Source organism: Euprymna scolopes, chromosome 2, assembly GCF_053919585.1.
Source record: "Euprymna scolopes isolate OS-2025 chromosome 2, ASM5391958v1, whole genome shotgun sequence".
Taxonomy (NCBI): Eukaryota; Metazoa; Mollusca; class Cephalopoda; order Sepiida; family Sepiolidae; genus Euprymna; species Euprymna scolopes.
In genome coordinates this window covers 3692194-3716886 of record NC_136483.1, presented here as the reverse complement: position 1 = coordinate 3716886, position 24693 = coordinate 3692194, and the positions used below count along the sequence as shown (strand labels likewise).

The 24693-nt window shown below is 33.7% G+C and overlaps 1 protein-coding gene across 1 annotated transcript in view; it reads left to right on the top strand.

Moving 5' to 3' along the window:
* LOC145288265 (CD109 antigen-like) overlaps positions 1-24693 on the top strand; it is a 345184-nt gene that overhangs the window by 171035 nt on the left and 149456 nt on the right. Inside the window, exons 4-10 of the mRNA XM_080136304.1 lie at positions 3638-3660; positions 5590-5746; positions 7170-7240; positions 14212-14263; positions 16947-17020; positions 21732-21771; positions 23739-23847. Coding sequence (XP_079992430.1) covers positions 3638-3660; positions 5590-5746; positions 7170-7240; positions 14212-14263; positions 16947-17020; positions 21732-21771; positions 23739-23847 — 526 coding nt within the window. The remainder of the gene's footprint in view (positions 1-3637; positions 3661-5589; positions 5747-7169; positions 7241-14211; positions 14264-16946; positions 17021-21731; positions 21772-23738; positions 23848-24693) is intronic.

The following is a 24693-nucleotide window of genomic DNA, read 5'->3' as shown; positions in this document are numbered from 1 at the left end:
CATCAAAGTGGTAAAAGTTATGCAAAGGCAAGGACTCATGCAGGCTATGCCTGGCAGGTTCAAACGCTGACCAGCAAAGTAATAGATATCCAGTTTGTAAATCAGACACAGATGGAATTTAATATATTTTTTAGATTCCGGAAGTAAAAGAGGGCATTCCTTATATATATTTTTATTATTATTTGTTATTTATTTATTTTTATTTTTACTTTATTTTATATTTTTTCATGATCTTATCTATTTATTTTAAATCTAAAATCTGAAAAGCCTAGCATTCAGAAGACCTAAAAGATTTTTAATCTTTAGAAAACATGAAAAAATGACTTTAAAATAAATTTCAAATCCATAAAAACCTAAAACCACCTTGAAAAAAAAAAAACCTTATAAAACCGCAGTGACCAATAATAATCAAATATCTATGTAGGTATAGATATTAAACTCAATTTACATTTAGAATCAACTCAAAATCCTTGAAGCCTACACTAATTAAACTTTAGTCTCTGAGTGAATTTAAAATTTATTTTCTTTAAAAATTTAATTTTTTAAACTATTCCTAAAATATAATTATCATATTGAGAATAGTATCCTAAATATTATTGAGAATAATTTCATAAACTAATATTTATTCTCATATCTACCCTATTTAATTACTCGAAAGTTAATTTTATTAGGATTCACACATTACCGAATTCGTAGCAAACAATATCTGTATTAATTTCCATTTAAGATTACTAGAAAAACCTATTTGACCCTAAAAAATTTAAATTATTGTAATTTTCTTAAAATACTAAAACATTAAGAAGATATATTTTCCCATTCCACAAGCCCACAAGATACATGGTAATTTTAGCTTTAATTGCCATACTATTATTTATATGGGTTTTAAATAGGCTAGCATATATCTTTTTCTATGGAGACAATTTTGTATGAATTCTTGCTTTTCATTAAGCAAATTTTCGTTAAAGAATGGAGAGATTCCAAAGTGCATAGATTACATTTTTCCTCTTGCTTTACTTTTTATTTAACTTTACCTAATATTGACCACTTGATTCATAATGAATATTATTTTTAACTAATTCTCAAACATACAGAATTACCTTTCCTAGACATACTGATAAAGATTAAAGACAATAACATTATCACAGACATTTACCGCAAACCTACAGACACCCAACAATACCTACACTTTAAAAGTCACCACCCTAAAAGCTGCATAAAATCAATTCCCTACACCCTAGCACGTAGAATCTGCACCATAATCACGGACAATAACCTTCGAAAAATCCGACTCAAGGAACTACGAATAAATTTAAGAAAAAGAAAATACCCATCACAACTTATAGACAAAGGGATCCAACTTGCGACAAATATACCAGTAGAAGACTTGAGAACCCCTAAAGAACGAAACAAAGAACAAATCCTAACATACGTCTCCACATACAACACAAACAACCCTGAACTTTTCACAGAGATAACGAAAAACCTCGTCCTACTTAACCAAAACAGCAAACTAAACAATTTCCTTAAAACAACAAAAATAATAAAAAGCAAACGCCAACCCAAAAACCTAAAACGCATTCTTACCTCATCCAAACTCAATCAAGACGCAACAAAAGGAGTCACAAAATGCAACAAACAACGATGTGGAGTCTGCAACATAATATTAGAGGGAAACACATACACATTTACGAACCCCATACAAACATTCAAAATTAAAAAAAAAACCTAGATTGCACTTCAAAAAACGTAATCTATGTAATAAAATGTCCAGCATGCGATAAATCCTACATAGGCGCTACAAAAAACCTTAGTAATAGAGTAGCCCTACACCGATCCAACATCAAAATCGCGGAAAATAGACACCTACATGTATCACAACATATACACACATGCAGTGGAGGCAGATTCGAGATAATGCCCATCTTCCAAACTGACAACTACTTCTACTTGCTAACACAAGAAAAAAATTTCATAGCAAAGTTTAACCTCGCCTTAAACATCTCTCCATAATTATACACATAAATAGGCAAAACACAAAATACACTTACACGCATGCATGCTTGGGTAGGTGTGCACCCTCACACACAAAACAACAAAAAAGCACAATAAGGCACACGCACACTTTCGCGGGTGCGCGCGCCCATACCCAGTACAGTACCATTTCTCTTAACTAAACAAACAACTAGAAATTAAACGTATGTATGTGTATGTGCGCGCGTGTGTGCGTGTGTATATGTGTGTGTGCGTGGGTGTGCACATATGATTGTGTATGCGTGTGTGTATAATTATATATCATCTGTTATCTATGCTGCATCTTGTTTGTATGTATACGTGCACTTATGTTTGGGTGACCGAATCCATGTATGCATATGTGCTTGGATTGGAAAGGAAACTTCAACCAATATATACATAAGGTGGAATGTATTAACATGTATGTGTGTGTGTGATTGTGAGTGCATGTGCCCATATATATATATGGGTGGATGAGTGTATACACATCCGTATGTATGTGTGTGTATGTATATATATATGCATATGTATGCACATGTATGAGTGGGTAAATGTGTTCGTGTGGATATGGATATACGCGTATATGTGAGCCCCTGCATATGTCTGTGTGTGTGCATGTGTGTGTGTATGTGTGTGTGCCTACATAGTATGTGGATGTTTGTGAGTGTATGTGCACATACACATATATGTGTGTACATATATGTGTGTATGTGCGTGTATGTGTGTGTATATATATCTTCTACCTATTCTCCATCTTACTTGTGTGTGTGTGGGTGCGTGTACGTATGTCTGAATGATTAAGCGCATATATACATGCGTGTTTTGGTTGAAAAAAAAAAAAGTATATATATATATATATATATAAAATAAAAAAATAAAAAATAAAAATAATTGTTAGCGGTGGATGTATGCGAGTACGTGTGTGAGTGTGTAGGTGGGTATGTATATGTGTATATATGTATGCTCCTACACATATTTCTATGTATGTACGTGTGTGTATGTGTGTGTGCCTGCGTACGTGTGCGGGTGCATGTGTACATGTACATGAATGTATATGTATGCGTATGTGATTGTGTGTGAGTGTATGCTATACATGGGGAAAGAAAGTCTTTAAAAGGAACCCTAAAAAAGCCATAAAAACCTTCACCATATGGACTAAAAAACACTCTTTGAAACTAACTTTGACCGGACGCTGTGAACACTTACAGTTGGCGACAGAATGTCTGAACACTGAACACACGCATCGCATCACTCTGAAAAACATATTTAATATCAGCGGAGGCAATTCTACAAACTCCCATTTTAAAGAAAAACTTTTTACGAAAATATCTGAAGAGAGCACACCCTAAGCTCGAAACGCGTTATAAAAATATTTTTAAATAAAAATATGATGAAAACCTTTAAAAAAAAAAACACAATTGTTGATGGCTACACTCTTTTAAATATATATATATATATATATATATATATATATATATATAGAGAGAGAGAGAGAGAGAGAGAGAGAAAGAGAGAGAGGTAGAGGTAGGCAGATAGATATGTATATGTGTGTGTGCGTGTGCGTGCGTGTATCTTTATGTAATAAAATGTTTGTGCCAAGATTGATTTTTTAACATTTTTATTGCAGATTCCACTGCTGTTTTTTACATGGTGAGTTGATTTTTTGTTTAGTTTCTTTTTTGATTTCCCCCAAGTTTAGTTGTCACGCATGCATTGTGCAGATTGTTGTTAAAGGTAAAATCACAAAAGTTCATGACACAACAGCTAAAAAATTAGCATCATTAGCTTAAGGGCTCATTGGAAACAGAATTTAATATTACTGATTGATTGATTGATTGATTGATTGATTGGTTATTCCGGAAAACTTATATTCGGTGGATGTTGCCATCATTATTGATTTTTTTAAATTGATTTTTCAAAATTTTATTCACTCCTGACAAAGCACAATGCCACGTAGACATAAGGGACTACTTGATTAGGGACAATATTTATAGGGGCATCCTAAGTGATGAATTAAACAGCTAAATGTTTGTTCACATTACATTTAAATATCTGCAAGTACAATCAGAGAAACAGGGAGCACAAAAGGAATTCCAAAGTATAAACGTTTGAGGAAATAAACTATTAGAATAGAATGTTTTCTGGCACCTACGCACCTTTCAAGTGAATGGTTGGGATTTTGCCGCTAGTAGGGTTTATCGGGGGTATTCGTGTTGAGAAGATACAAGTGCATAAAGTTCATTGGAACACATTCTGCAGAAGTACTTGTAAATCAAGCATATCTTGACGGATGTTGGCTTTATAGAGATATTGTGGGATACTGGCAGTTTGGGAAGTTTTTTAGCCCAATAGAGGAAATGTATATTTTTGTAGCAGTTTTGCAATATCTTCTATGTATTTATTCCAATTCCATAACAAACAATTTTCATCATTCACCAATAACATTTAGTGTGAATGTACCAGAAAATGGTCGGAGGTTACATCGGCTGAGACGTTGTGAAAAAAAAGAAGAAGAGAACAATAGTCCAAACAATCAAAATAATACAAAAAATAATTTTTCCTGTTTTGTAATCTTATGAAGTTGTCAACTGGGCAACTTTGGATAACCTTGTTGGTAAGTGAGGAAATTTAATGTGATTTGTGAACACATATCTAAAGAAATGGCAGAAACATTAGAGGGCGACCTCCAATCTGTAGTGGAATGGGGACAAAAATGGATGGTCACATTCAATGCTGCCAAGACTAAACTTGTTTCTTCAATAACTACAAGAAACCTTCTCTACCACCAATAGCAATGGTCAAAGACTCTTTATCTGAAAGTGCATCGTTTAAACTCCTTGGCCTAACGTTTACAGGAAACATGAGTTGGAACAATTACATTGAGAGCATTGCCAGGACCGCTGGGAAGAAGGTATGTTATCTCTACCATGCTAGAAAGCTATTAACGCCCGAAAGTATCCTGTACCTCAATAAGGCCACCATTCGGCCATGTATGGAGTATTGTTGTCATATTTGGACTGGTGCATCTGCTACTAGTCTCTCGCTCCTAGACAAGGTTCAAAAGAGAGTCGCCAACCTGATAGGTCCTGAACTGTCATCTAAGCTTCAGCCTCTGTCCCATCAAGGAAATGTAGCATCCCTCTGCCTGTTTTACAAGTACTTTAATGGTGAATGCTCCAACGAACTGCAAGCACTTGTACCCCCTCGACGTAAATACCCCCAACAAACCTGGCAAGCAGCAAAATCCCACCCCTTCACAGTTGAGATCCCTAGATGTAAGAGAGCCTTCTACTCCAGCAGTTTCTTCCCCAGAACAGCTAGACTTTGGAATTCCTTTCCGGATTCCTGCTTCCCTAACTGTATTGACATGCAGAAGTTCAAGTGTAATGTGAACCGACATCTTGCTGCCCAACTCCCTGCACAGTAACCCTGTAGCTTATGTCCCTGATAGTAGCCCCCTACATCAAAGTGGCAATGTGCCTTGTTTGGGGTGAAAATGTAATAAAAAAAAAAAAATTGTTGAATAATAAATATTTCTTTTTTTTCTTTTTCTTTTTCTTTTTCTTTTTCTTTTTCCAGTACATTCCTGACTATCTTGTCCCGGATCAATATTACTTATTCGTCACGTCGGACGGTTACGCCCATTTTGATGCCTCCATTGGACTCACATATCATGTGCGCAGTGTTAGCACCTTCATTCAGACCGACAAACCAATATACAAACCAGGAGAAATGGGTACGCAACTTACTTAAGCTTTCTTCTTTCGTCATCATTATCTTCGGTTTAACATCTGCATGAACAATAACTCTAATATTTGCTTTAATGTTTAGTTAACTTTTTAGAATAATTGATGTTGCTCAGTAAAAAGTAGTAGCAGATGTAAAAATTTGACCTTTAACTCCTTTCTTCTCTGTCTGTAACTATGAAAAAAGAAAAGAAAGCCTTCTACTCCAATAGTTTTTTTCCCCAGAAGTTCTAGACTTTGAAACTCTCTTTCGGGATTCTGCTTTCCCAGCAATTGTTTATGGAACTGCTTCTCTTCATATTTTTCTTTTCTTGCCTTTTTATTTCCAATTCTATTGCTTTCATTTCTTCATTTCGTCCCTTGCTGTCATGATAAGTCTGTGTTTTGTATGATGCATTTTTCGAATTAGTTTTTGTTTCATCTACACAATCTGCTAATAACTTACAAGACTTTTTCCCCTTATCTTCTTTTTATGTAGAGACGATCCTTGTCATCTGCCTGATGTAGTGCACCGTGCATAGTCATTAATTTTCTAGTCTTTCAGTCCACATGGTTGAGTTTTTCTTTTATCCAGCTTATGAAATGTCAAGAATATATTATTGCTCAAGTATTTATTTTTATTATTAGTTTTCTGCTGTATAATTTTGTTTCTAAGAGTTTTTGTTCTCAGATATTCTCTTCCATTTTCATTTTTTTTTAACTTTAATTCATTCCAAACAAAGTACATTGCCAATAAGGCTTAAGGGGTTATTGTAAATATGGAACCATATCCAGAAGGGTATTCAAAGTGGGGAGTTGTGCAGTGAGATGTTTGTTCACATTATTGGGTTATACATTTTTTGATTTTTTTTTGTGTTATTTACATAGTTTTCTGCTGAAACGTTGTGCGGGAATCAACACACATTGTGTCTAGTTTCAGTCGCAAATGAGATCAAGCAAAGAATAGGAAATAACTCTAACTCGCTTGTTCTTTGTAGCAATGACATTTATTCCTTCATACTCTATTTACCACTGTGATGTCCCTCATGTGATTGTCTTCTCGAGCATCCTTCACGCCTTGCAAGTGATCACGAACGTTATCTAAGTCTCTCACATGATCCTTCTCTTTCCCTTTTTTGATTGTCTTTTTTTCTTTCCTGGTGATGTCATTTTGCATGCATTTACATATGAGCATCCACGCTATGTTACAGTTATACTTATGTGTGTCACCTTTTCTCCTTTTTGTGTAGAGACAGCTTGTAACATCCTTCGGCGCATTGTGCATCATCATCATCATCATCATCATCATCATCAGCAGCAGCAGCAGCAGCAGCAGCATCGTTGTTATTATTATTATTATGTTGTTGTTGTTGTTGTTAGGTTTTGAATTATTTTCTATGCAAATAAATAATGAACTGCTGTTTAATATTTCAGTTCATATCCGAGTGCTCAGTCTAAATGAAAACGGCAAGCCAGTTCATTCTGCTATGAATGTTTCGATCTACGTAAGTATCTGTAATATATAGATATATATATATTCGAAACCACTGTATTACCATTGGATATTTATTGCCACATATTTCCTCAATAAGCGTCACTTCTTATTCAAGACTAGCCTTGATACCTGGCGTTGCCCGGGTGTTTGAAGGTGTGTGTTGAGTAAAAAAAGAAGTGGTAGGAGGCAGGCTCGAACCCGCACAGCGAAGGAGGAAAAGAATGTGAAAAAAAGTGACGTCTTTGCTGTTGCGTCAATCACCAAAAGGGTTGATAGGTGGTAAAACAAAACAAGCAAACCAAACACTATGAATAAATATTTGAAGAAATAAACAACTTAAAACATAAAAAAACATTATTCCAAAATTACTAGATTCAGTGTCACACATTTTTTATTAGATTCAGTGTCACATTTTTTATTAGATTCAGTGTCACATTTTTTATATTCAGTGTCACATTTTTTATTAAATTCAGTGTCACATTTTTTATATTCAGTGTCACATTTTTTATTAGATTCAGTGTCACACATTTTTTATTAGATTCAGTGTCACACTTTTTATATTCAGTGTCACATTTTTTATATTCAGTGTCACATTTTTTATTAGATTCAGTGTCACATTTTTTATTAGATTCAGTGCCACACATTTTTTATTAGATTCAGTGTCACATTTTTTATTAGATTCAGTGTCACATATTTTATTAGATTCAGTGTCACACATTTTTTATTAGATTCAGTGTCACATTTTTTATTAGATTCAGTGTCACATTTTTTATATTCAGTGTCACATTTTTTATTAGATTCAGTGTCACATTTTTTATTAGATTCAGTGTCACATATTTTATTAGATTCAGTGTCACATTTTTTATTAGATTCAGTGTCACATATTTTTATTAGATTCAGTGTCACATATTTTATTAGATTCAGTGTCACATTTTTTATATTCAGTGTCACACATTTTTTATTAGATTCAGTGTCACATTTTTTATTAGATTCAGTGTCACATTTTTTATATTCAGTGTCACATTTTTTATTAGATTCAGTGTCACATTTTTTATTAGATTCAGTGTCACATTTTTTATTAGATTCAGTGTCACATTTTTTATTAGATTCAGTGTCACATTTTTTATTAGATTCAGTGTCACACTTTTTATTAGATTCAGTGTCACATATTTTATTAGATTCAGTGTCACATTTTTTATATTCAGTGTCACATTTTTTATTAGATTCAGTGTCACATATTTTATTAGATTCAGTGTCACATTTTTTATTAGATTCAGTGTCACACATTTTGTATTAGATTCAGTGTCACATTTTTTATTAGATTCAGTGTCACATTTTTTATTAGATTCAGTGTCACACATTTTTTATTAGATTCAGTGTCACATTTTTTATTAGATTCAGTGTCACATTTTTTATATTCAGTGTCACATTTTTTATTAGATTCAGTGTCACATTTTTTATTAGATTCAGTGTCACAGATTTTTTTATTAGATTCAGTGTCACATTTTTTATTAGATTCAGTGTCACATGTTTTATATTCAGTGTCACATTTTTTATTAGATTCAGTGTCACATTTTTTATTAGATTCAGTGTCACATTTTTTATTAGATTCAGTGTCACACATTTTTTATTAGATTCAGTGTCACATTTTTTATTAGATTCAGTGTCACATTTTTTATTAGATTCAGTGTCACATTTTTTATTAGATTCAGTGTCACATTTTGTATTAGATTCAGTGTCACATATTTTTATTAGATTCAGTGTCACATATTTTTATTAGATTTAGTGTCACATTTTTATTAGATTCAGTGTCACATTTTTTATTAGATTCAGTGTCACATTTTTATTAGATTCAGTGTCACATATTTTATTAGATTCAGTGTCACATTTTTTATTAGATTCAGTGTCACATTTTTTATTAGATTCAGTGTCACATTTTTTATATTCAGTGTCACATTTTTTATTAGATTCAGTGTCACACATTTTTTATTAGATTCAGTGTCACATTTTTTATATTCAGTGTCACATTTTTTATTAGATTCAGTGTCACATTTTTTATTAGATTCAGTGTCACACATTTTTTATTAGATTCAGTGTCACATTTTTTATTAGATTCAGTGTCACATTTTTTATTAGATTCAGTGTCACATTTTTTATTAGATTCAGTGTCACATTTTTTATTAGATTCAGTGTCACATTTTTTATTAGATTCAGTGTCACATTTTTTATTAGATTCAGTGTCACATTTTTTATATTTAGTGTCACATTTTTTATTAGATTCAGTGTCACATTTTTTATTAGATTCAGTGTCACATTTTTTATTAGATTCAGTGTCATATATTTTTATTAGATTCAGTGTCATATATTTTTATTAGATTCAGTGTCACATATTTTATTAGATTCAGTGTCACATTTTTTATTAGATTCAGTGTCACATTTTTTATTAGATTCAGTGTCACATATTTTTATTAGATTCAGTGTCACATATTTTTATTAGATTCAGTGTCACATTTTTATTAGATTCAGTGTCACATATATATTTTTTTAATGAAAATCGCTCCTGAGAATACAAGAAGTCATTTGATGCAAGGAGACAAAAAACAAAGAAATACTAATTTCAAGGTAAAAAAAAGTAAACTAACCAATGATGTATTAGATGAATAGATTCCAAACTAGAAAACAGCAGTTTTCCTCCCTTATTCAGAAACATCGTTTATGGAATGTGAGAACTTAAGGACAAAATTTTAGGCTGAGAAAAGTAAATCAAACATCGATGGTCTAATCTCCTTATTTTGCTAAAAATCCAGTTTCATTTTGTCTATTATTTATTTATTTTTGAAATCCAGTTTTTCCCAACGAATTTCTATTAATTTGAAATAAAATATATAATTACTTGCAGGATGCGTCTACTGGCATTGCCGGGTGGAAATATGACACAAAACCAGAACAACTATAGTTATCCTGCTACCCCGACAACGAAATAATTTTTGATTATCTAGTGCATTATCGTATGTGAGTCTTTACTGACGATGGATAAACAGCTAAAAAAAAATTATCACAAGACACAGATTACTAATTGCGGTCATTCTCGACTCAAGAAAATTGTGGGGCAAAATGAAAGCATCTGAATTCTACTGTCTTGCATTGTCTGGCAGTGGCAGCTAGCAGAATCCACTAACTGTCATTGTTGGTGATTAGTGTTGTTTTAGGGCGGATAGTTACCTTTGCATGGCGATCAGTATTGGGCACTGTCATCTAATGGCAGTTATGACTGTTATCTGTTGTAACTGGAGGAAGTGGTTGCTGTTAGTCAGTGGCACTGGTAGACACTGGTAGGCACAGTCAGTTATTGCTGTATTAAGGCAGTTACTTTTGGGCACTGGCTGCATTAACAACTCTTTGTCACAATCATCAACTTCTGTGAATGTCAGTCATGACCAATGAAGATTTCGGTGTAGGTGTTATATTGCAACATGTGTTTTGTAATATGCAGAATACGGACCATGCCATATTCACATACTGTATTCATACTGTATACAGTAAGTATTGTTAAATTAATTGTTAGTTGGTCAATAAATAATGACGTCAATATTTCAGTATGATCTGTTTTCTGCATAGGATACACATGTGTAAAATGATAAGAGCCAGAATGCAATTCGGCATGTCCATTTATGCATAATTTTTATAAGTGTATGATTTTTATAAGTATATAATTTTTATAAGTATATGATTTTTATAAGTATATAATTTTTATAAGTATATGATTTTTATAAGTATATGATTTTTATAAGTATATGATTTTTATAAGTATATGATTTTTATAAATATATAATTTTTATAAATATACGATCTCTAAAAACTATTAATTTTAAAAGTTATTTGAAAATATATCTTAATATGCACAATTACGTTCCATTAATGAAGGGTAAACAAAAAATTTGCCTATAGTACGTTATGTATATAGTACATTATGTATATAGTACATTATGTATATAATATGTTATGTATATAGTACGCTATGTATATAGTATGTTATGTATATAGTACGTTATGTATATAGTATGTTATGTATATAATACGTTATGTATATAGTACATTATGTATATAGTACATTATGTATATAGTACATTATGTATATAATACGTTATGTATATAGTATGTTATGTATATAGTACGTTATGTATATAGTATGTTATGTATATAGTACGTTATATATATAGTACGTTATGTATATAGTATGTTATGTATATAGTACGTTATGTATATAGTACATTATGTATATAGTACATTATGTATATAGTACATTATGTATATAATACGTTATGTATATAGTACATTATGTATATAGTACATTATGTATATAGTACATTATGTATATAATACGTTATGTATATAGTACATTATGTATATAGTACATTATGTATATAGTACATTATGTATATAGTACATTATGTATATAATACGTTATGTATATAGTACATTATGTATATAATACGTTATGTATATAGTATGTTATGTATATAGTACATTATATATATTTATTTATTTATTTTTTTAATTACATTTTCACCCCAAAAAAGGCACATTGCCACTTTGGTGTAGCCCAGTACAATATATATATATATAATATATAATAAAACCAATTATTTAATAATTACATTTCCATTTACTTAGGTCCTGGATATGACCTTAAACTATATCTGATGGTGAGGCTTGCGGGCTTTGGAGAGTGTGGAGCCACCCTTTAATTGCCATTGCTCCCAGGTCCACTCTGACCCGGAGTGGTAGTACCTGTTAGGGTCCCAACTATGGGTTATTAAATAGAAACCGACTTGAAAAAAACAAATATATTCTATGAAAAAATTTTCTTCAAAATAACTGTATTTGGCATTAAATAACCTGAAAAGGGTTGATATGCCGTAAAACAACGAACAAATCCATTTCCTTAATTATGTCACAATTATAGATGTCATCCATTCAGTCTTTAAAAATACTTTTCATGACAAATATTTGCAAAATTACTTCTTAGCTATAATCATGTTAACACACAGGTTCCCGTTCGATCACCAAAGTTAAGCAATGTTGAGCCTGGCAAGTATTAAAATGGGTGACCATTTTGGAATATCAGGTGCTTTGGGTACTTTCTGCTTATCTCAGCCTTGTTTTCAGATATCTTGGACTTCATTTTTCCACTGGAATCGAACAGTGCTGATTCAAGAGAGGTTGGGGTTAGAAATTGCGCAAACCTTACTTCATAATTACACATGCAACTATTCTTCTAAAGGGTTATCTGTTTGTCTCTCGAGATTGAATGAAGGTCATGATTTCTTCACCAGTAATATCAAAATTATATCATAATTCTTTTGCTTATTTCAACATCCTAACAGAATTGTTTCCTCTTAATTGAAAAACTATCTTAGAGTGCAAGTCCAGAATTCACCTTAATAAGAAAATATAGAAAAATCTTAATGATGTACATACCCATTGTGGAACGAAAATGTCATATTCTAAAAATCACGTAAATTGGTAAAGTTGGTCAAATTTTATGAAGAAGTGAAAACAATGTGTCTTGATCTGCCATATTTAGGGAGGCAAGTCAGTTTGAATTAGCAAGAGTTAAAAACCAGTCTTGGCTACTGTTACGCGCATGTCTTTTTAAAAGCAACAGAGAACAGTTACATTATGGAAAGAAAAATTTTAAAATAAATTTTTGGTCCTGGGGTTTGAACACACGTGTATTGAACAAGAGAGAATGGAGAATTTCTTCGCAGACCCGTAAACCGGCAGAGAACGCGATGAAAGAAACCCCAAATTTCAATGTTTGAAATAAACTGGATCTATTATACAATAGATGTCGCATTGCGTTGCATATGCGACAAGTTGTTACAATATCGTTATTTTTTCTGATGTGTTTGGTGTCTGTTAACGTGCACAGTAATTGCAAATATATTCTTTCTTTTGTCTCGTCTGCCGCGGTCCAGGAGCAGCGGAATTGCTATTACTTCTTCGGCGTGTCATGCCAAAACTGACCTATAGTCGATTTTTTTTTTTGTTTTTGTTTTCTTTCTCTTTTTTTTTTTCTGGCGGCAAAAGCCAGAATGCTCTGGCGTCACCCCCCCCCCTTTTTGTATCCTTAATTCCGTGCTCACGATTTTTGATCCTCAGTCATTATTATCCTTTTGTCTATATTTCCCGTCCATAAGTTCCATATTTAAACGAATAATATATGTACTAGCTAACTCATCTATCCAAATATTTAAAAAAATCATCATTAGTTTACTATTTTTTTAAATTACATTTTCACCTCAAACAAGGCATATTGCCACTTTGATGTAGGGGGCTACTATCAGGGACCTAAGTTCCAGGGGTATATGTAGGGAGTTTAGCAGCAATATGTCTGTTAACATTACACTTGAACTTCTGCATGTCAGTACAGTTGGGGAGGCAGGAAACCAGAAGAGAATTCCAAAGTCCTGCAGTTCTGGGGAAGAAACTATTAGAGTAAAAGACTTTCTTATATCTAGGGATCTCAACTATGTAGGGGTGGGACTTTGCTGCTTGTTGGGTTTGTCGGGGGTATTTTTGTCGAGAGGGTACAAGGGCTTGTAGTTCGTCAGAGCATCCACCATAAAAATACTTGTAAAACAGGCAGCTTAATATCTGCTTTACCCACTATCATGCATAATCTTATAGTTATAATCTTATAGTTTATAATCTTATAGTTTATAATCTTAAGCAGAGAGTAAAAAGTGGCAGTATCATAACGCTCACATTGCGTGAACGATGTTTCTGACAAAGGGGAAAAATTGCTGTTTTCTGGGTCAGAATTTATGTATAAGACATTTATTTTGGGGTAGATTTTAACAAAGTAATAATATTATGTTTAGCTCCTTACGTCAGGTAGCTTCATGTTTTGTCTGGAGCGATTTCAGTAAAAAGTCACTGTTGCTGGTTTATTTTATTTTCTTTCTTTCATTTCAGGATAGTAAAGAAAACCTTCTGGCCCAATGGCGTAATGAAATCTCTGCATCAGGTTTGTTGTGATTTTTTGGATTTTAAGCTTATAATATTAATAACACCAACAACTAGTTTTTAACGTTGCATAAAAAAAACTGTCTTTTTTAATGTTTTGATTTATATAAAAAAATCGCGTCCGAAATCATGAGAGGGAAAAAACGAATCTTTTAGTAAACGAGAGTTTTCTTCCTGTGCACAATGACAAATTGTAAAACAGCGCCAAATCGATTTTATGATAAAATAATCGATTAAATTAAGCCTATTTCGATTAAAATAAAAGTATAGAAGAGGGCAATATTAGTAGATCCTCATTTAATCCCGAATAACGCCGGGTGTCCCTACTAGTGTTAATACATGTGAAATCTAAATGTTATGGTAAGGCTATTAAGAAATGAGTCTTTAATCTTTAAAAAGAGTGAAATTCTTTAATAAAATAAGGATGAAACTTTTACAGTTGTGGCGACTTTTTTTTTTCTTTTTACTGTAACAAAGCTTATAATATTGATAACATCAACATCTAATTTTTAACAAAAAATGAAAATGCGTTTCTCTCTATTTCATTCCCTACCACAGTTACGTTTTCGACACGTTTTCCAGATCAGCAAGATCAACATGCCTCAGTTTTAGATTCTATTTCTGATCATAGTTCCTGATTATACTGTAACGAATTCCCACAGCCCACTTGGGAAGGCTGATCATGTGATAATGGTAGGAATTGCCCTAAACTCTAAACCCAAAGCTGAAGAGTAATTGCTCAAAATGACAAGGTATTATAAGAAGGCTGATGAGGAAGCCATCAGGGATCTCATCAGAGACGCCCCATGGGGTTAGGGTTAGAGTTGGGGAAATATCTTTTCTCTTTGCACAGTGCACAAGTGAGACCACTGATTGGTTTAAAACAGCAATTGAAGCACATGTTCCCATGCAAAAATTCTATAGCAAACTCCACTCTCCTTAATGGTTCACTTCTACTTGTGCAGCTGCCATTGCTCAAAGGCAGCATGCATACCGCAGATTTAAGCAACATAAGTCGAATACAAACAGACAAAAGTTTATAGAAGCTAGAAGTAATTGTAAGAAAGAAACAGCAACAGCTAAGAGAGAATATACTGAAACCAGAAAACGCATCAAAGCACAGAAATTAGGAACCTGGTTTAATCGTAATTATTGATTGAACTGTCATTTTATTTCATTTAAGAGTTTCAGTTTTAGGGTGAGAGGTGCTGGACAAATTGGTTGAACAGAATAGCAAACATGTAACACAAGTAGACCATCAGCCGACTCCTCATCTACCGGATTGTGGCCTCGAGAAAGCCTAACAGACATGGGTGCAGGGTCCCTTTCCATGCACAATATGGCACTACACCCATCCCAATATTATACAACTGATGATGGAGCAACCGCTGTAAGTGCTACTAAAGAGTTAGTGCATCTGTATGCAGCTATCAGTTAGAAATAGTAGCAACAAACTGTCACTCTGGTACCCTCAACCCATCAGGCAAAAATTAGCCCAATCCAACTGCATTGGCAAATTTGGCACTCAAGCACCCCCAAAATTCCCAGTTTTAGGGGATGGGGTGTAGCAAGAGCAGGGACTAGCATTTATTGCCTTAGTCAAGACACAAAGTCGACCACTGGGTATTTCTGTTGAATCCCTCTGCGCCTGGCTAATAGGTAAAGACAGAGTATGAAAGCTGGGTGATAGACAGATCCTGTCTACTCCTTAAGCAGTTTAGGTTTGCAAACCGGTAATTTGTTCAAGTCACCAACCCTTGAAAGGCCATCGTCTAGGACTGAAGAGGCCTCCCTCCCCTAGGTTTAACTTAAGAGTTTTCCTTCTACTAAATGGTTCACATAAGATCTACAGATCCATCAGCACCGGGAGGATTAGCCCCATGCCTGGGTCCTAAACCCAGTTAATGTTCATGGGTTAGTTATTAAAGGTTATATATCTACTGCAAAATTACACTCCTTAAAATAATTAAGAAGGACATTACTATGCTTTCCATATGATTGTTACTGGAAGAGGGGATAAATAAAAATTCATGAAGTGGAAGAAACTAAATTTGGTTTGAGATGGAGGAGTTAATATTTAGTTAAAATATTGTCCATATATTAGCTTAAAAATAGGATAATATGTTAACGTATGATTAAATTGATATTAGGAATTAAAGAAAAATTTAATGTCCGAACTCTGGATATTTAAGACGTTAGAAGGGATAATAAAATGTATCTATTCAATATAGAGTAAAATAGTGACATATGTATGATTTGAAGTGCAATTCAGTACAGGTATACTGGAAGTAAAGTATAAGCTATGGCGTATTTTTTTTTTACATGGAGGTCACCACTTATCAAGGCCCTGAAGCCACTCGGGGATAAGGGTACAGTAATCAATGGATAGTGTTGCCGTATTCATTAGTATTTGAGATTTGATAAAGTGTCATTACTTCCCTTAATTATGAACTCATCTAGGGAAGTGGTCGGCCCTATTCCAGTTTCGCTTACAAAGAATGTCCGGTTTCGTTTCCTATAATTGGTTTCAACCTCTGGAAGGTTGGAACGTAGACCCCTGAATGGACAGGTTGAGGTGAAGCGTGTAAAATAATTATTTATGGAATTCCCAAAGAAATCATCTAGACAGTAAACAGTGTTTATTGCTTATTAAATCCTTGCGATATTTTTGTTTCAATTTCCAGGCGTTGTTTCCAAATACTTTGAACTCTCTGACCAGCCCCTGTTGGGTGAATGGCAGATTAAAGTCTCACACAAGGTATGTTATTTTTCGTAAATAATTTTCAAAACTGGAATTTATTTCAGTTCTGAAATTTATACTTTCTTCAGTTCTAGAATTTATTTTTTCTTTATTAAAAATGAATTCTTATTAATAACAAATGAACTCGTTTTTTTTATAAAAAGTTTATAGTATATATATATATATATATATATATATATATATATATATATATATATATATATATATATATATATATATATTTGTATATTTTGGCAGCAAGTCATTATTCAGGCACGTCTGGTTGAACACGACAGAGTTCTTCTTTTCTCTGATCGTTCTGGATATCTTTTCCATTTGCCGAGCGGTCTTTTTAATTTCAGTAGGCATGTTATATAAGATGGCGACCAAAAGTTATTCTTCTCAAGCGCTTTCTATCGGTGCACTTAATAACTAACAAAAAACTAAATGATAAATAAACTATAAAATAGGAAAATCGAAATTAAAAAATAAAAATAAGATAAAAATAATTCGCCCCCTACCCTCCTGCACCCACCTTTTATAGCCAATTAATATACATATATATATATATATATATATATTACATGGAGGTCACCACTTATCAATGCCCAGAAGCCATGATAAGGGTTATTGTGTGTACAGTAATCAATGGGATAGTGTAGTAATAGTACTGGAGAATTGGTAAGGTGTCATTTATTAGGGGGGGGCGGTTCATCAGGAATTTGTTTGTGTTGGACTTGAAGACATCAAAGTTGAAGTCGGGAGGGAAACAAGTACGCGGCAGAAGGTTCCACAGGCATTCAGTTCTAAGAAAGAAGTTTTGTTCATGGAATCCACGTTTTGATTTAGGCACAGATATAGAGTGGGGGAAATTATTTACAGTGGTTTCAGCTAGACGGGTGTTTTTCGTGAAAGATTGGCGAGGGGGGACCAGAGATTGGAGCTCAGACGAGCACTGGCCATGGGAGTAATGATAAAAAAAAGATAGGCTCGCAACGTCTCTTCTGTAGGAGAGAGGTTGCAGGGAAGAGAAAAGGGTATCCCCCACTAAGCCACGAAGTCTATTTTGTACTCTGTCAAGGCAGGATAAGCTGTTTTTAGCAGCTCCTGCCCAGATGTGGCAGCAGTACTCCATCCTTGGACGTACTTGGCTTTTATATAGATAGAGAATTGCATCAGTAGTGAGATATCTTCTGGAGCGGTAGAAGGATCCCACCATCTTTCCCAGCGACCTTGGCCACAGACTTGATGAATGTATTCCATTTCAGATCAGGAGTAAAGGTCAAAACCAGAAGCTTATCAAAACATGGGGCCTCCCCTAGACGAGAGCCATACATTTCAATTGATGCCAGATGGGGATCAGACCGTTTATGGTGTAAAGATAGGAGTTTGGTTTTAGATGCATTAAAGATGACCAGCCACGTCTTCCCCCACTGAACCACGTACTCAAGATCAGAGGAGAGAGAATCAGAGAGAACTGTGTCATTTACGTCCTTTGATGTGTTGCCATAGATGGTCGTGTCATTAGCATAGATGTCAATGAATGATTTTAGTATGTGTTTTGGGAGATCATTGATGTAGATCAGGAAGAGAGTTGGGGACAGGATTGCCCCCTGAGGGACTCCAGCATTAACACTGTCGGCCTCTGATTTCTGCCCATCAACCACTACTCTTATAAGCCTATTAGAGAGAAATGATTTAATTATTGAGAAAACATTTCCAGTTATACCGTAGCTGGAAATCTTGTGAAGTAGGTCCTTATGCCATACCTTATCGAAGGCCTTTGATATGTCAAGAGCAATTGCCCTAGAAAGGAAGCCTTTGTCAAGAGATTCGCTAATCCTATGAGATATAACCGTTAGCACATCTACTGTAGATCTAGCAAAGCGGAAACCATATTGCGTGTCACTAAGAAGGTTATTTCTGCTGAGGTGGTTAACTATTTCTCTATTTAGTATGGATTCCAGTAACTTACTCATGCCACACAGGAGACTTATTGGTCTGTACTGAGAGGGAGATGATTTATCACCTGAATTCTTAAATACAGGCCAAACTGATGAGGTCTTCCATGGTGTTGAAAGCCCTTCTCCTTAAGGCAACGCTTAAACAGTTTTGTAAGTATGGGAGCAAGTTCTGGTTGAAGCTTTTTTAACACTATAATTGGAATGCTGTCAGGGCCAGTTGCTTTACTGGAATCAAGGTTCTTGATTAGCTTGGCGACCTCATGCACAGATATTTGTATGTTATCTTGTGTTTTATAGGAGGAAATACGGGGAGTTGATGACCTTCATCGCATAGGGTAGAATTTAGCTCTGACAAATCAAAAAGGTGCAATCTATGTTTATTGGAAGCCTTCTACATAGTGAATTCTAAAGAAGAAATATTAAATAAATGCTATACAGAGATGTCTTCACAGGAATAGGTTTCTGCTATCACGTCTTAAATGTAACTGAGGTAAAAACTTTTTTATAACAATAAAGATCCTTGGGTAAAAGGCCAAATTTCAATGTAGAGTTAAATAGTTTGGAATGATGTAGTCTAAACGAAGGATCCAAATCTAGTAAGCAAATATAGTTTCTATTATTCTAAACTGGATAAGAAATATAGATAAAGTATAAAGCTCAACAAAGATTAGAAACATTGTTCCATAACCGCAAGCACTTTTTTCATATTTAGTTGTAGTAGTATTGATGGTGAAATAAGTGGTACCGTTTCCAGATCAATAAAACAACTTAACAATAAACTAGTAATTATTAAAAAAATTAAATTAGCAATTAGTGGATTGAAAATTAATTGATATTGTTCTCTGACAACTAAAGCTTGTAAAATCCCTGCTGGTTGATTTACTCTTGTTCTAAATGTTTTTATCAAAAAATGCAAGGGTAAACACCTTTTCATCGGAGTGAAACACACTTGTAGCTATTGGCTCGTTTTGTTGTCAGAATAATTATTAATAGAATATATATTTAATTTGATAATTTTCAGCTTGTTGACCAACCATTCATTTTTGTTTTATAACCTTGTAAGAAAATGCACAGTTAAAATAAAAAATAATTCAACTACGCTGAAAAAGAATTGTAAAATAAATCTCGTTTTAAAAATTATTTGTAAACAGGTACATTCTTAACTTAAAATTAAAATCACGTGTGAATTCGTAATTAAATACATTTAACAAATATAAAAATTCACAGTATTCCCTCTGCCAAAATATAATACTTTTTAATTGTATGTGCCCAAATATAAAATAATTTTTTATCTTTCGAAAAATAAAATACAGTCACTTTTGGACTATTTTTTTAAAATTCCTCGGTAATTTCTTTGAGAATTGAAACAGGAAATAACGATCAGTACCATGAGTCCGCGATCACATAACTCCGCTCGTGACGTTGATAGGTCACGTGACTTTTAGTGAAGAAAGCTACTATATTTACGTAGGTCGTGGCTTTGCACCCTCACTACTGCCCCCTAGAAAAACTGTGACTTTTGTAGCCAAAAACATTTTCTTATGAAAGAGATTGAAATTCATTTATGTCATTCAAAGATCGTTTCCCTGATATTTCTCCGCTATCCCACAATGCTCTCCAGGGTGGCATTCTTAATGTATTTTTTATAACAAGAAATAAGAGTTTCATTAATTTCAATGTGGATATCTGCTTTCTAATACTAACACAAACCGAACACATATATAGGCAGGACTCACAAAAGTAAATCAAAGACTTGTGCGTATATTGTGCTTGATTCGGTGATATTTTCTTTGCAAACATATTTTTCCCCATTAGTGGTGGAGCTCTTTTACAAAAGATTCAAATAATTTAAACTCATAATCTGACTCATTGCTTTTTTGTTTTGTTTTCTTAAATGTTGAAAGTCCTCTTCTGTGAGCGTGTCAATGCTCAATGACCCTAGCCACAGCCTCTTTCATCTCCTTAATTGTCTCATAACGACAGCCTCTAAGGTTTTCCTTGAGCTTAGGGAATAACTAAAAGTCACTGGACAATAGAGAGGATGAGGAACTGTCTTGATGCACATCTTGGTCAAATAGTCTTTGACAAGAATGGAGCACACTTGGGACAAACTTCACACAAATCTTCCGTATCTTCAGTTCCTTGCGAATAATTGTGTGTACAGTTCCCACACTGACATCAAACTGTGCACCTATTGTCTCTATAGACACATGACGGTCCTTATTCATGAAATTCTTTATTTGGCCAATCAACTCTGGTATTCTTACTTCCTTGCTCCTCTCACACCTCTTATCCCTCGCAAACTTCCTGCCCTCCTGAATCTCTTACGTATGCCACTCAAAAACTTATGCTCAATTCATGTAAGATGATCCAAAAGCAGTTTGAAGTATTCAATACGTTTCTGTGTCATTTTTTCAAAGTTTAAAACAGAATTTTATTGCATATCGTTCTTTTAAAGTGTACTCATGTTCATATTGCAGTTTTGAAATTCACCAGCTGTGACAATCAGACTTTAGTAGGGTGTATTCCAATTCTTGCTGTAGCTGTTAATTTGAACCTAAAGTCATAAAAATTGGTCTGTCATCTCATAAGATGTATAGCAATAGCGTACTGATTTTTCAAGAGTCTACGACAATTTTAAATGTCTGTACAACAAAGTCTGCAAACTTATTGAAGGCACCTTGTATGTTTTGTTTATTTATTTTCTGATTTCATGTTTTTTTTGAATTGCACAATAAGAAGTCCATTCTTTTCCTTTTAAATAGACTGAAAAATCCGTCCGAACGTTCTTAGTTGAAGAATATGGTGAGTTGTACTTTTTTTTTTTTAACTTTCAATTTTAATTTTTTGTTCTTTTCTAATCTTTTTTTTTTATCCGCATTGTAATGATTCATTGAAATGAAATCTTGCCAGTGAGGCTTGAATATATGCATTGCATGCAGAGAAATGATTTGAGAATTATATAATGCATGTGTAATGTGAGTCTTAAAGACCAGTTTAGAGGAAGATTAAATCTGGGAAGTATAAGAAGATGTTTGCAGAACAGGAGACTTTGTTGGTTTGGTCACATTGGAAGAATGGATGAGAATTCTTAGGTAATAGGGTATGTTGGATGGGATAGGGGACAAGAAAATAAACTGAGAAAGTGGTAAAGGTAAATTTGAGAGAAAGAGGGATAAATGAAGACCTAGTCAGAGATAGGTTAGTTTTAAATTTGAGGGTTTTTTTTATAATAAATATTCGACCGACGGATTCTTTCTGAAATGAATAAACCATAATGATTGGCTTCAACAGATTTGCTAACAATAGCAAGCATTTTTTCTTTTTAATTTTGGATAATTCAATATTAAGATATTCAGATTCTAACACGGAATTACAATTAAAAAAATTATTCATTTCAAAACATGACACTTAAAAGATCGGATACATTTCTTTTTCTTGCCATGGTGTAGTTCGGCGGAGTCTCTATTTGTCAAAGATAGATGTTATATCGTTGAATGCAAATGTTAATAGAAATCCACTTTTTAGAAGCACAGAGAAAATGAAATTGAAAACATGACGGTTAGAAGATCGGACATATGCGATATTTTTTTATATAAGCATTCATTTATTTATTAATTTGTTTTTATTATTGACTAGCAGGGCTACCCGTTATTGGCCAAGGTGTAATAAAACTTCTATCTAACTCTGTTTCCACTTCCCTCGTTTTTCTATCTCCATCTTTTTCCTTTGTCCTGTTAATTCTTCTGTGAACATCCATACACAACTCGAGTCGGCATAAGGGAAATAATTCTGTGGAAAAAAAAATCAGAGTTACTTTCCTTCAGTTTGTGTCTGAAAACATTAAAAGATATATGCACGTCTTGATAACATTCAGGTGGGAAAAGCAAATTAATAAAAACGCTGGAGAAAAGAAGAGAATTTGAAAAAGTAACTGTAAAATTGCATGTCAAGTCAGATGCTAAGAGAATATGAATAACAAGCTCGGGTCTCTTTGGACTTGTGGGCTAGTGCACAGTCTTGCTGCCACACCCAGGGTCTGCCAGTAGCCACCTGATTTCACTAGGGGATCACCACACTCTTCAGCACATCCAGGTACACTTTGGCATTGACGTTCAACCGACTTCGAAGATGTGAGGATGCTGATGTGGCCCTCATCTCGGTAGAGAGCATGAGTTGTACGATGTCGTATCTCCGATCTTGCTCTAGTAGATGTCTGCAACAAAAAAAAAAGAAAACTGGTTTTCGTCAAACGGAAATGAAATCATGTCATCTTTTCTAGGGCGATAATTTTATCGTTCCACTTTGTAATTCTTTTGATTTTAACACAAAGATCATTATAAAAATAAAAAAATAAAATAATTCTTTTTTTTACTTTTTTCCACCCGAAACTTATCGTCATTTGTAACGTAAGGGGATATTAATAAGAATTAAGTCTAGCAGAAAACTGTGAGAAATTGAGCAGCGAGATGTTTGTTCACATTGCATTTAAACTTTTACAGCTTCAGGAAAGCAGGAAACAGGGAGGGAATTCCAAAGTCTAGCAGTTCGAGGGAGGAAACTATTAGAGTAGAAGGCTTTTAGGTGTCTCAATTTTGTTATTTTTAACAATGCTTGCTTAAATGAAAGAATGTTGCCTAGATAAACATAATATATGTGTATGTGTATTTAGGCAGGTTTATTTATATGCATATATTTAATAATTATATTATCTCTTTGCTTTATAAGATCTTCAAGAATGGCAATGTGTATTATTCACTTTCTTTTCACAGTGCTACCTCGTTTTGAAGTGACAACCGTAGTGGTTCCATTCCTTTCAAACTATAATATGGGAATGGTACATCTCTTGCAAAAGTCAATTCAGATCAAGGTCGTCAGCAAGTAAGTTCATTTTTTAAAATTTACTTTCTATTTGATTTTAATATTATAAAACGGTGTTTACTCTTTTTTTAACCTCTAAGAAATTTAATCTTGACCTCTTGCAACTTTCATGTTGACTTCTGAAAAGTAACTACTTACACGTTGGAACAGTATAACTTTGTTGAGCAGCTTGATGTTGTTGTTGCTCACAGGAGGGACCATGTTGAGGTGACCATGTTTAGATGACCATATTAAGATGGCCATATTAAGATGACTATATTGAGATGACCATATTGAGGTGACCATGTTCAGGTGACCATATTTAGATGACCATGTTGAGATGACCATGTTGAGAAGACCATATTTAGATGACTATATTGAGGTGACCATGTTTAGGTGACCATGAAGTGACCATGTGGAGATGACCATATTGAGATGACCATGTTAAGATGACCATGTTGAGATGACCATGTTAAGATGACTATATTGAGATGAACATGTTGATATGACCATGTTGAGATGACCATATTTAGATGACTATATTGAGGTGAGCATGTTTAGGTGACCATGTGGAGATGACCATGTGGAGATGACCATGTTAAGTTCTGTGAAATGTGCGCTAGACGCAATAGATCAAATATAAGCATTCACCTAAATGAAAAATTATGATTCCGGTGGATTTTTCTTTCGTCATTGAAATGCAACCAAACAATATATATATGCTCTGCAGCCGGAAACATAAGTTCAATGAGCTTGGAATTTGAAACAATATATATATATATATATATATATATATATATATATATGACGCGTTCAGTAAAAGAACAAAAAAGAGGTTATATGTTTGGAGCATAATGATACTTTTTT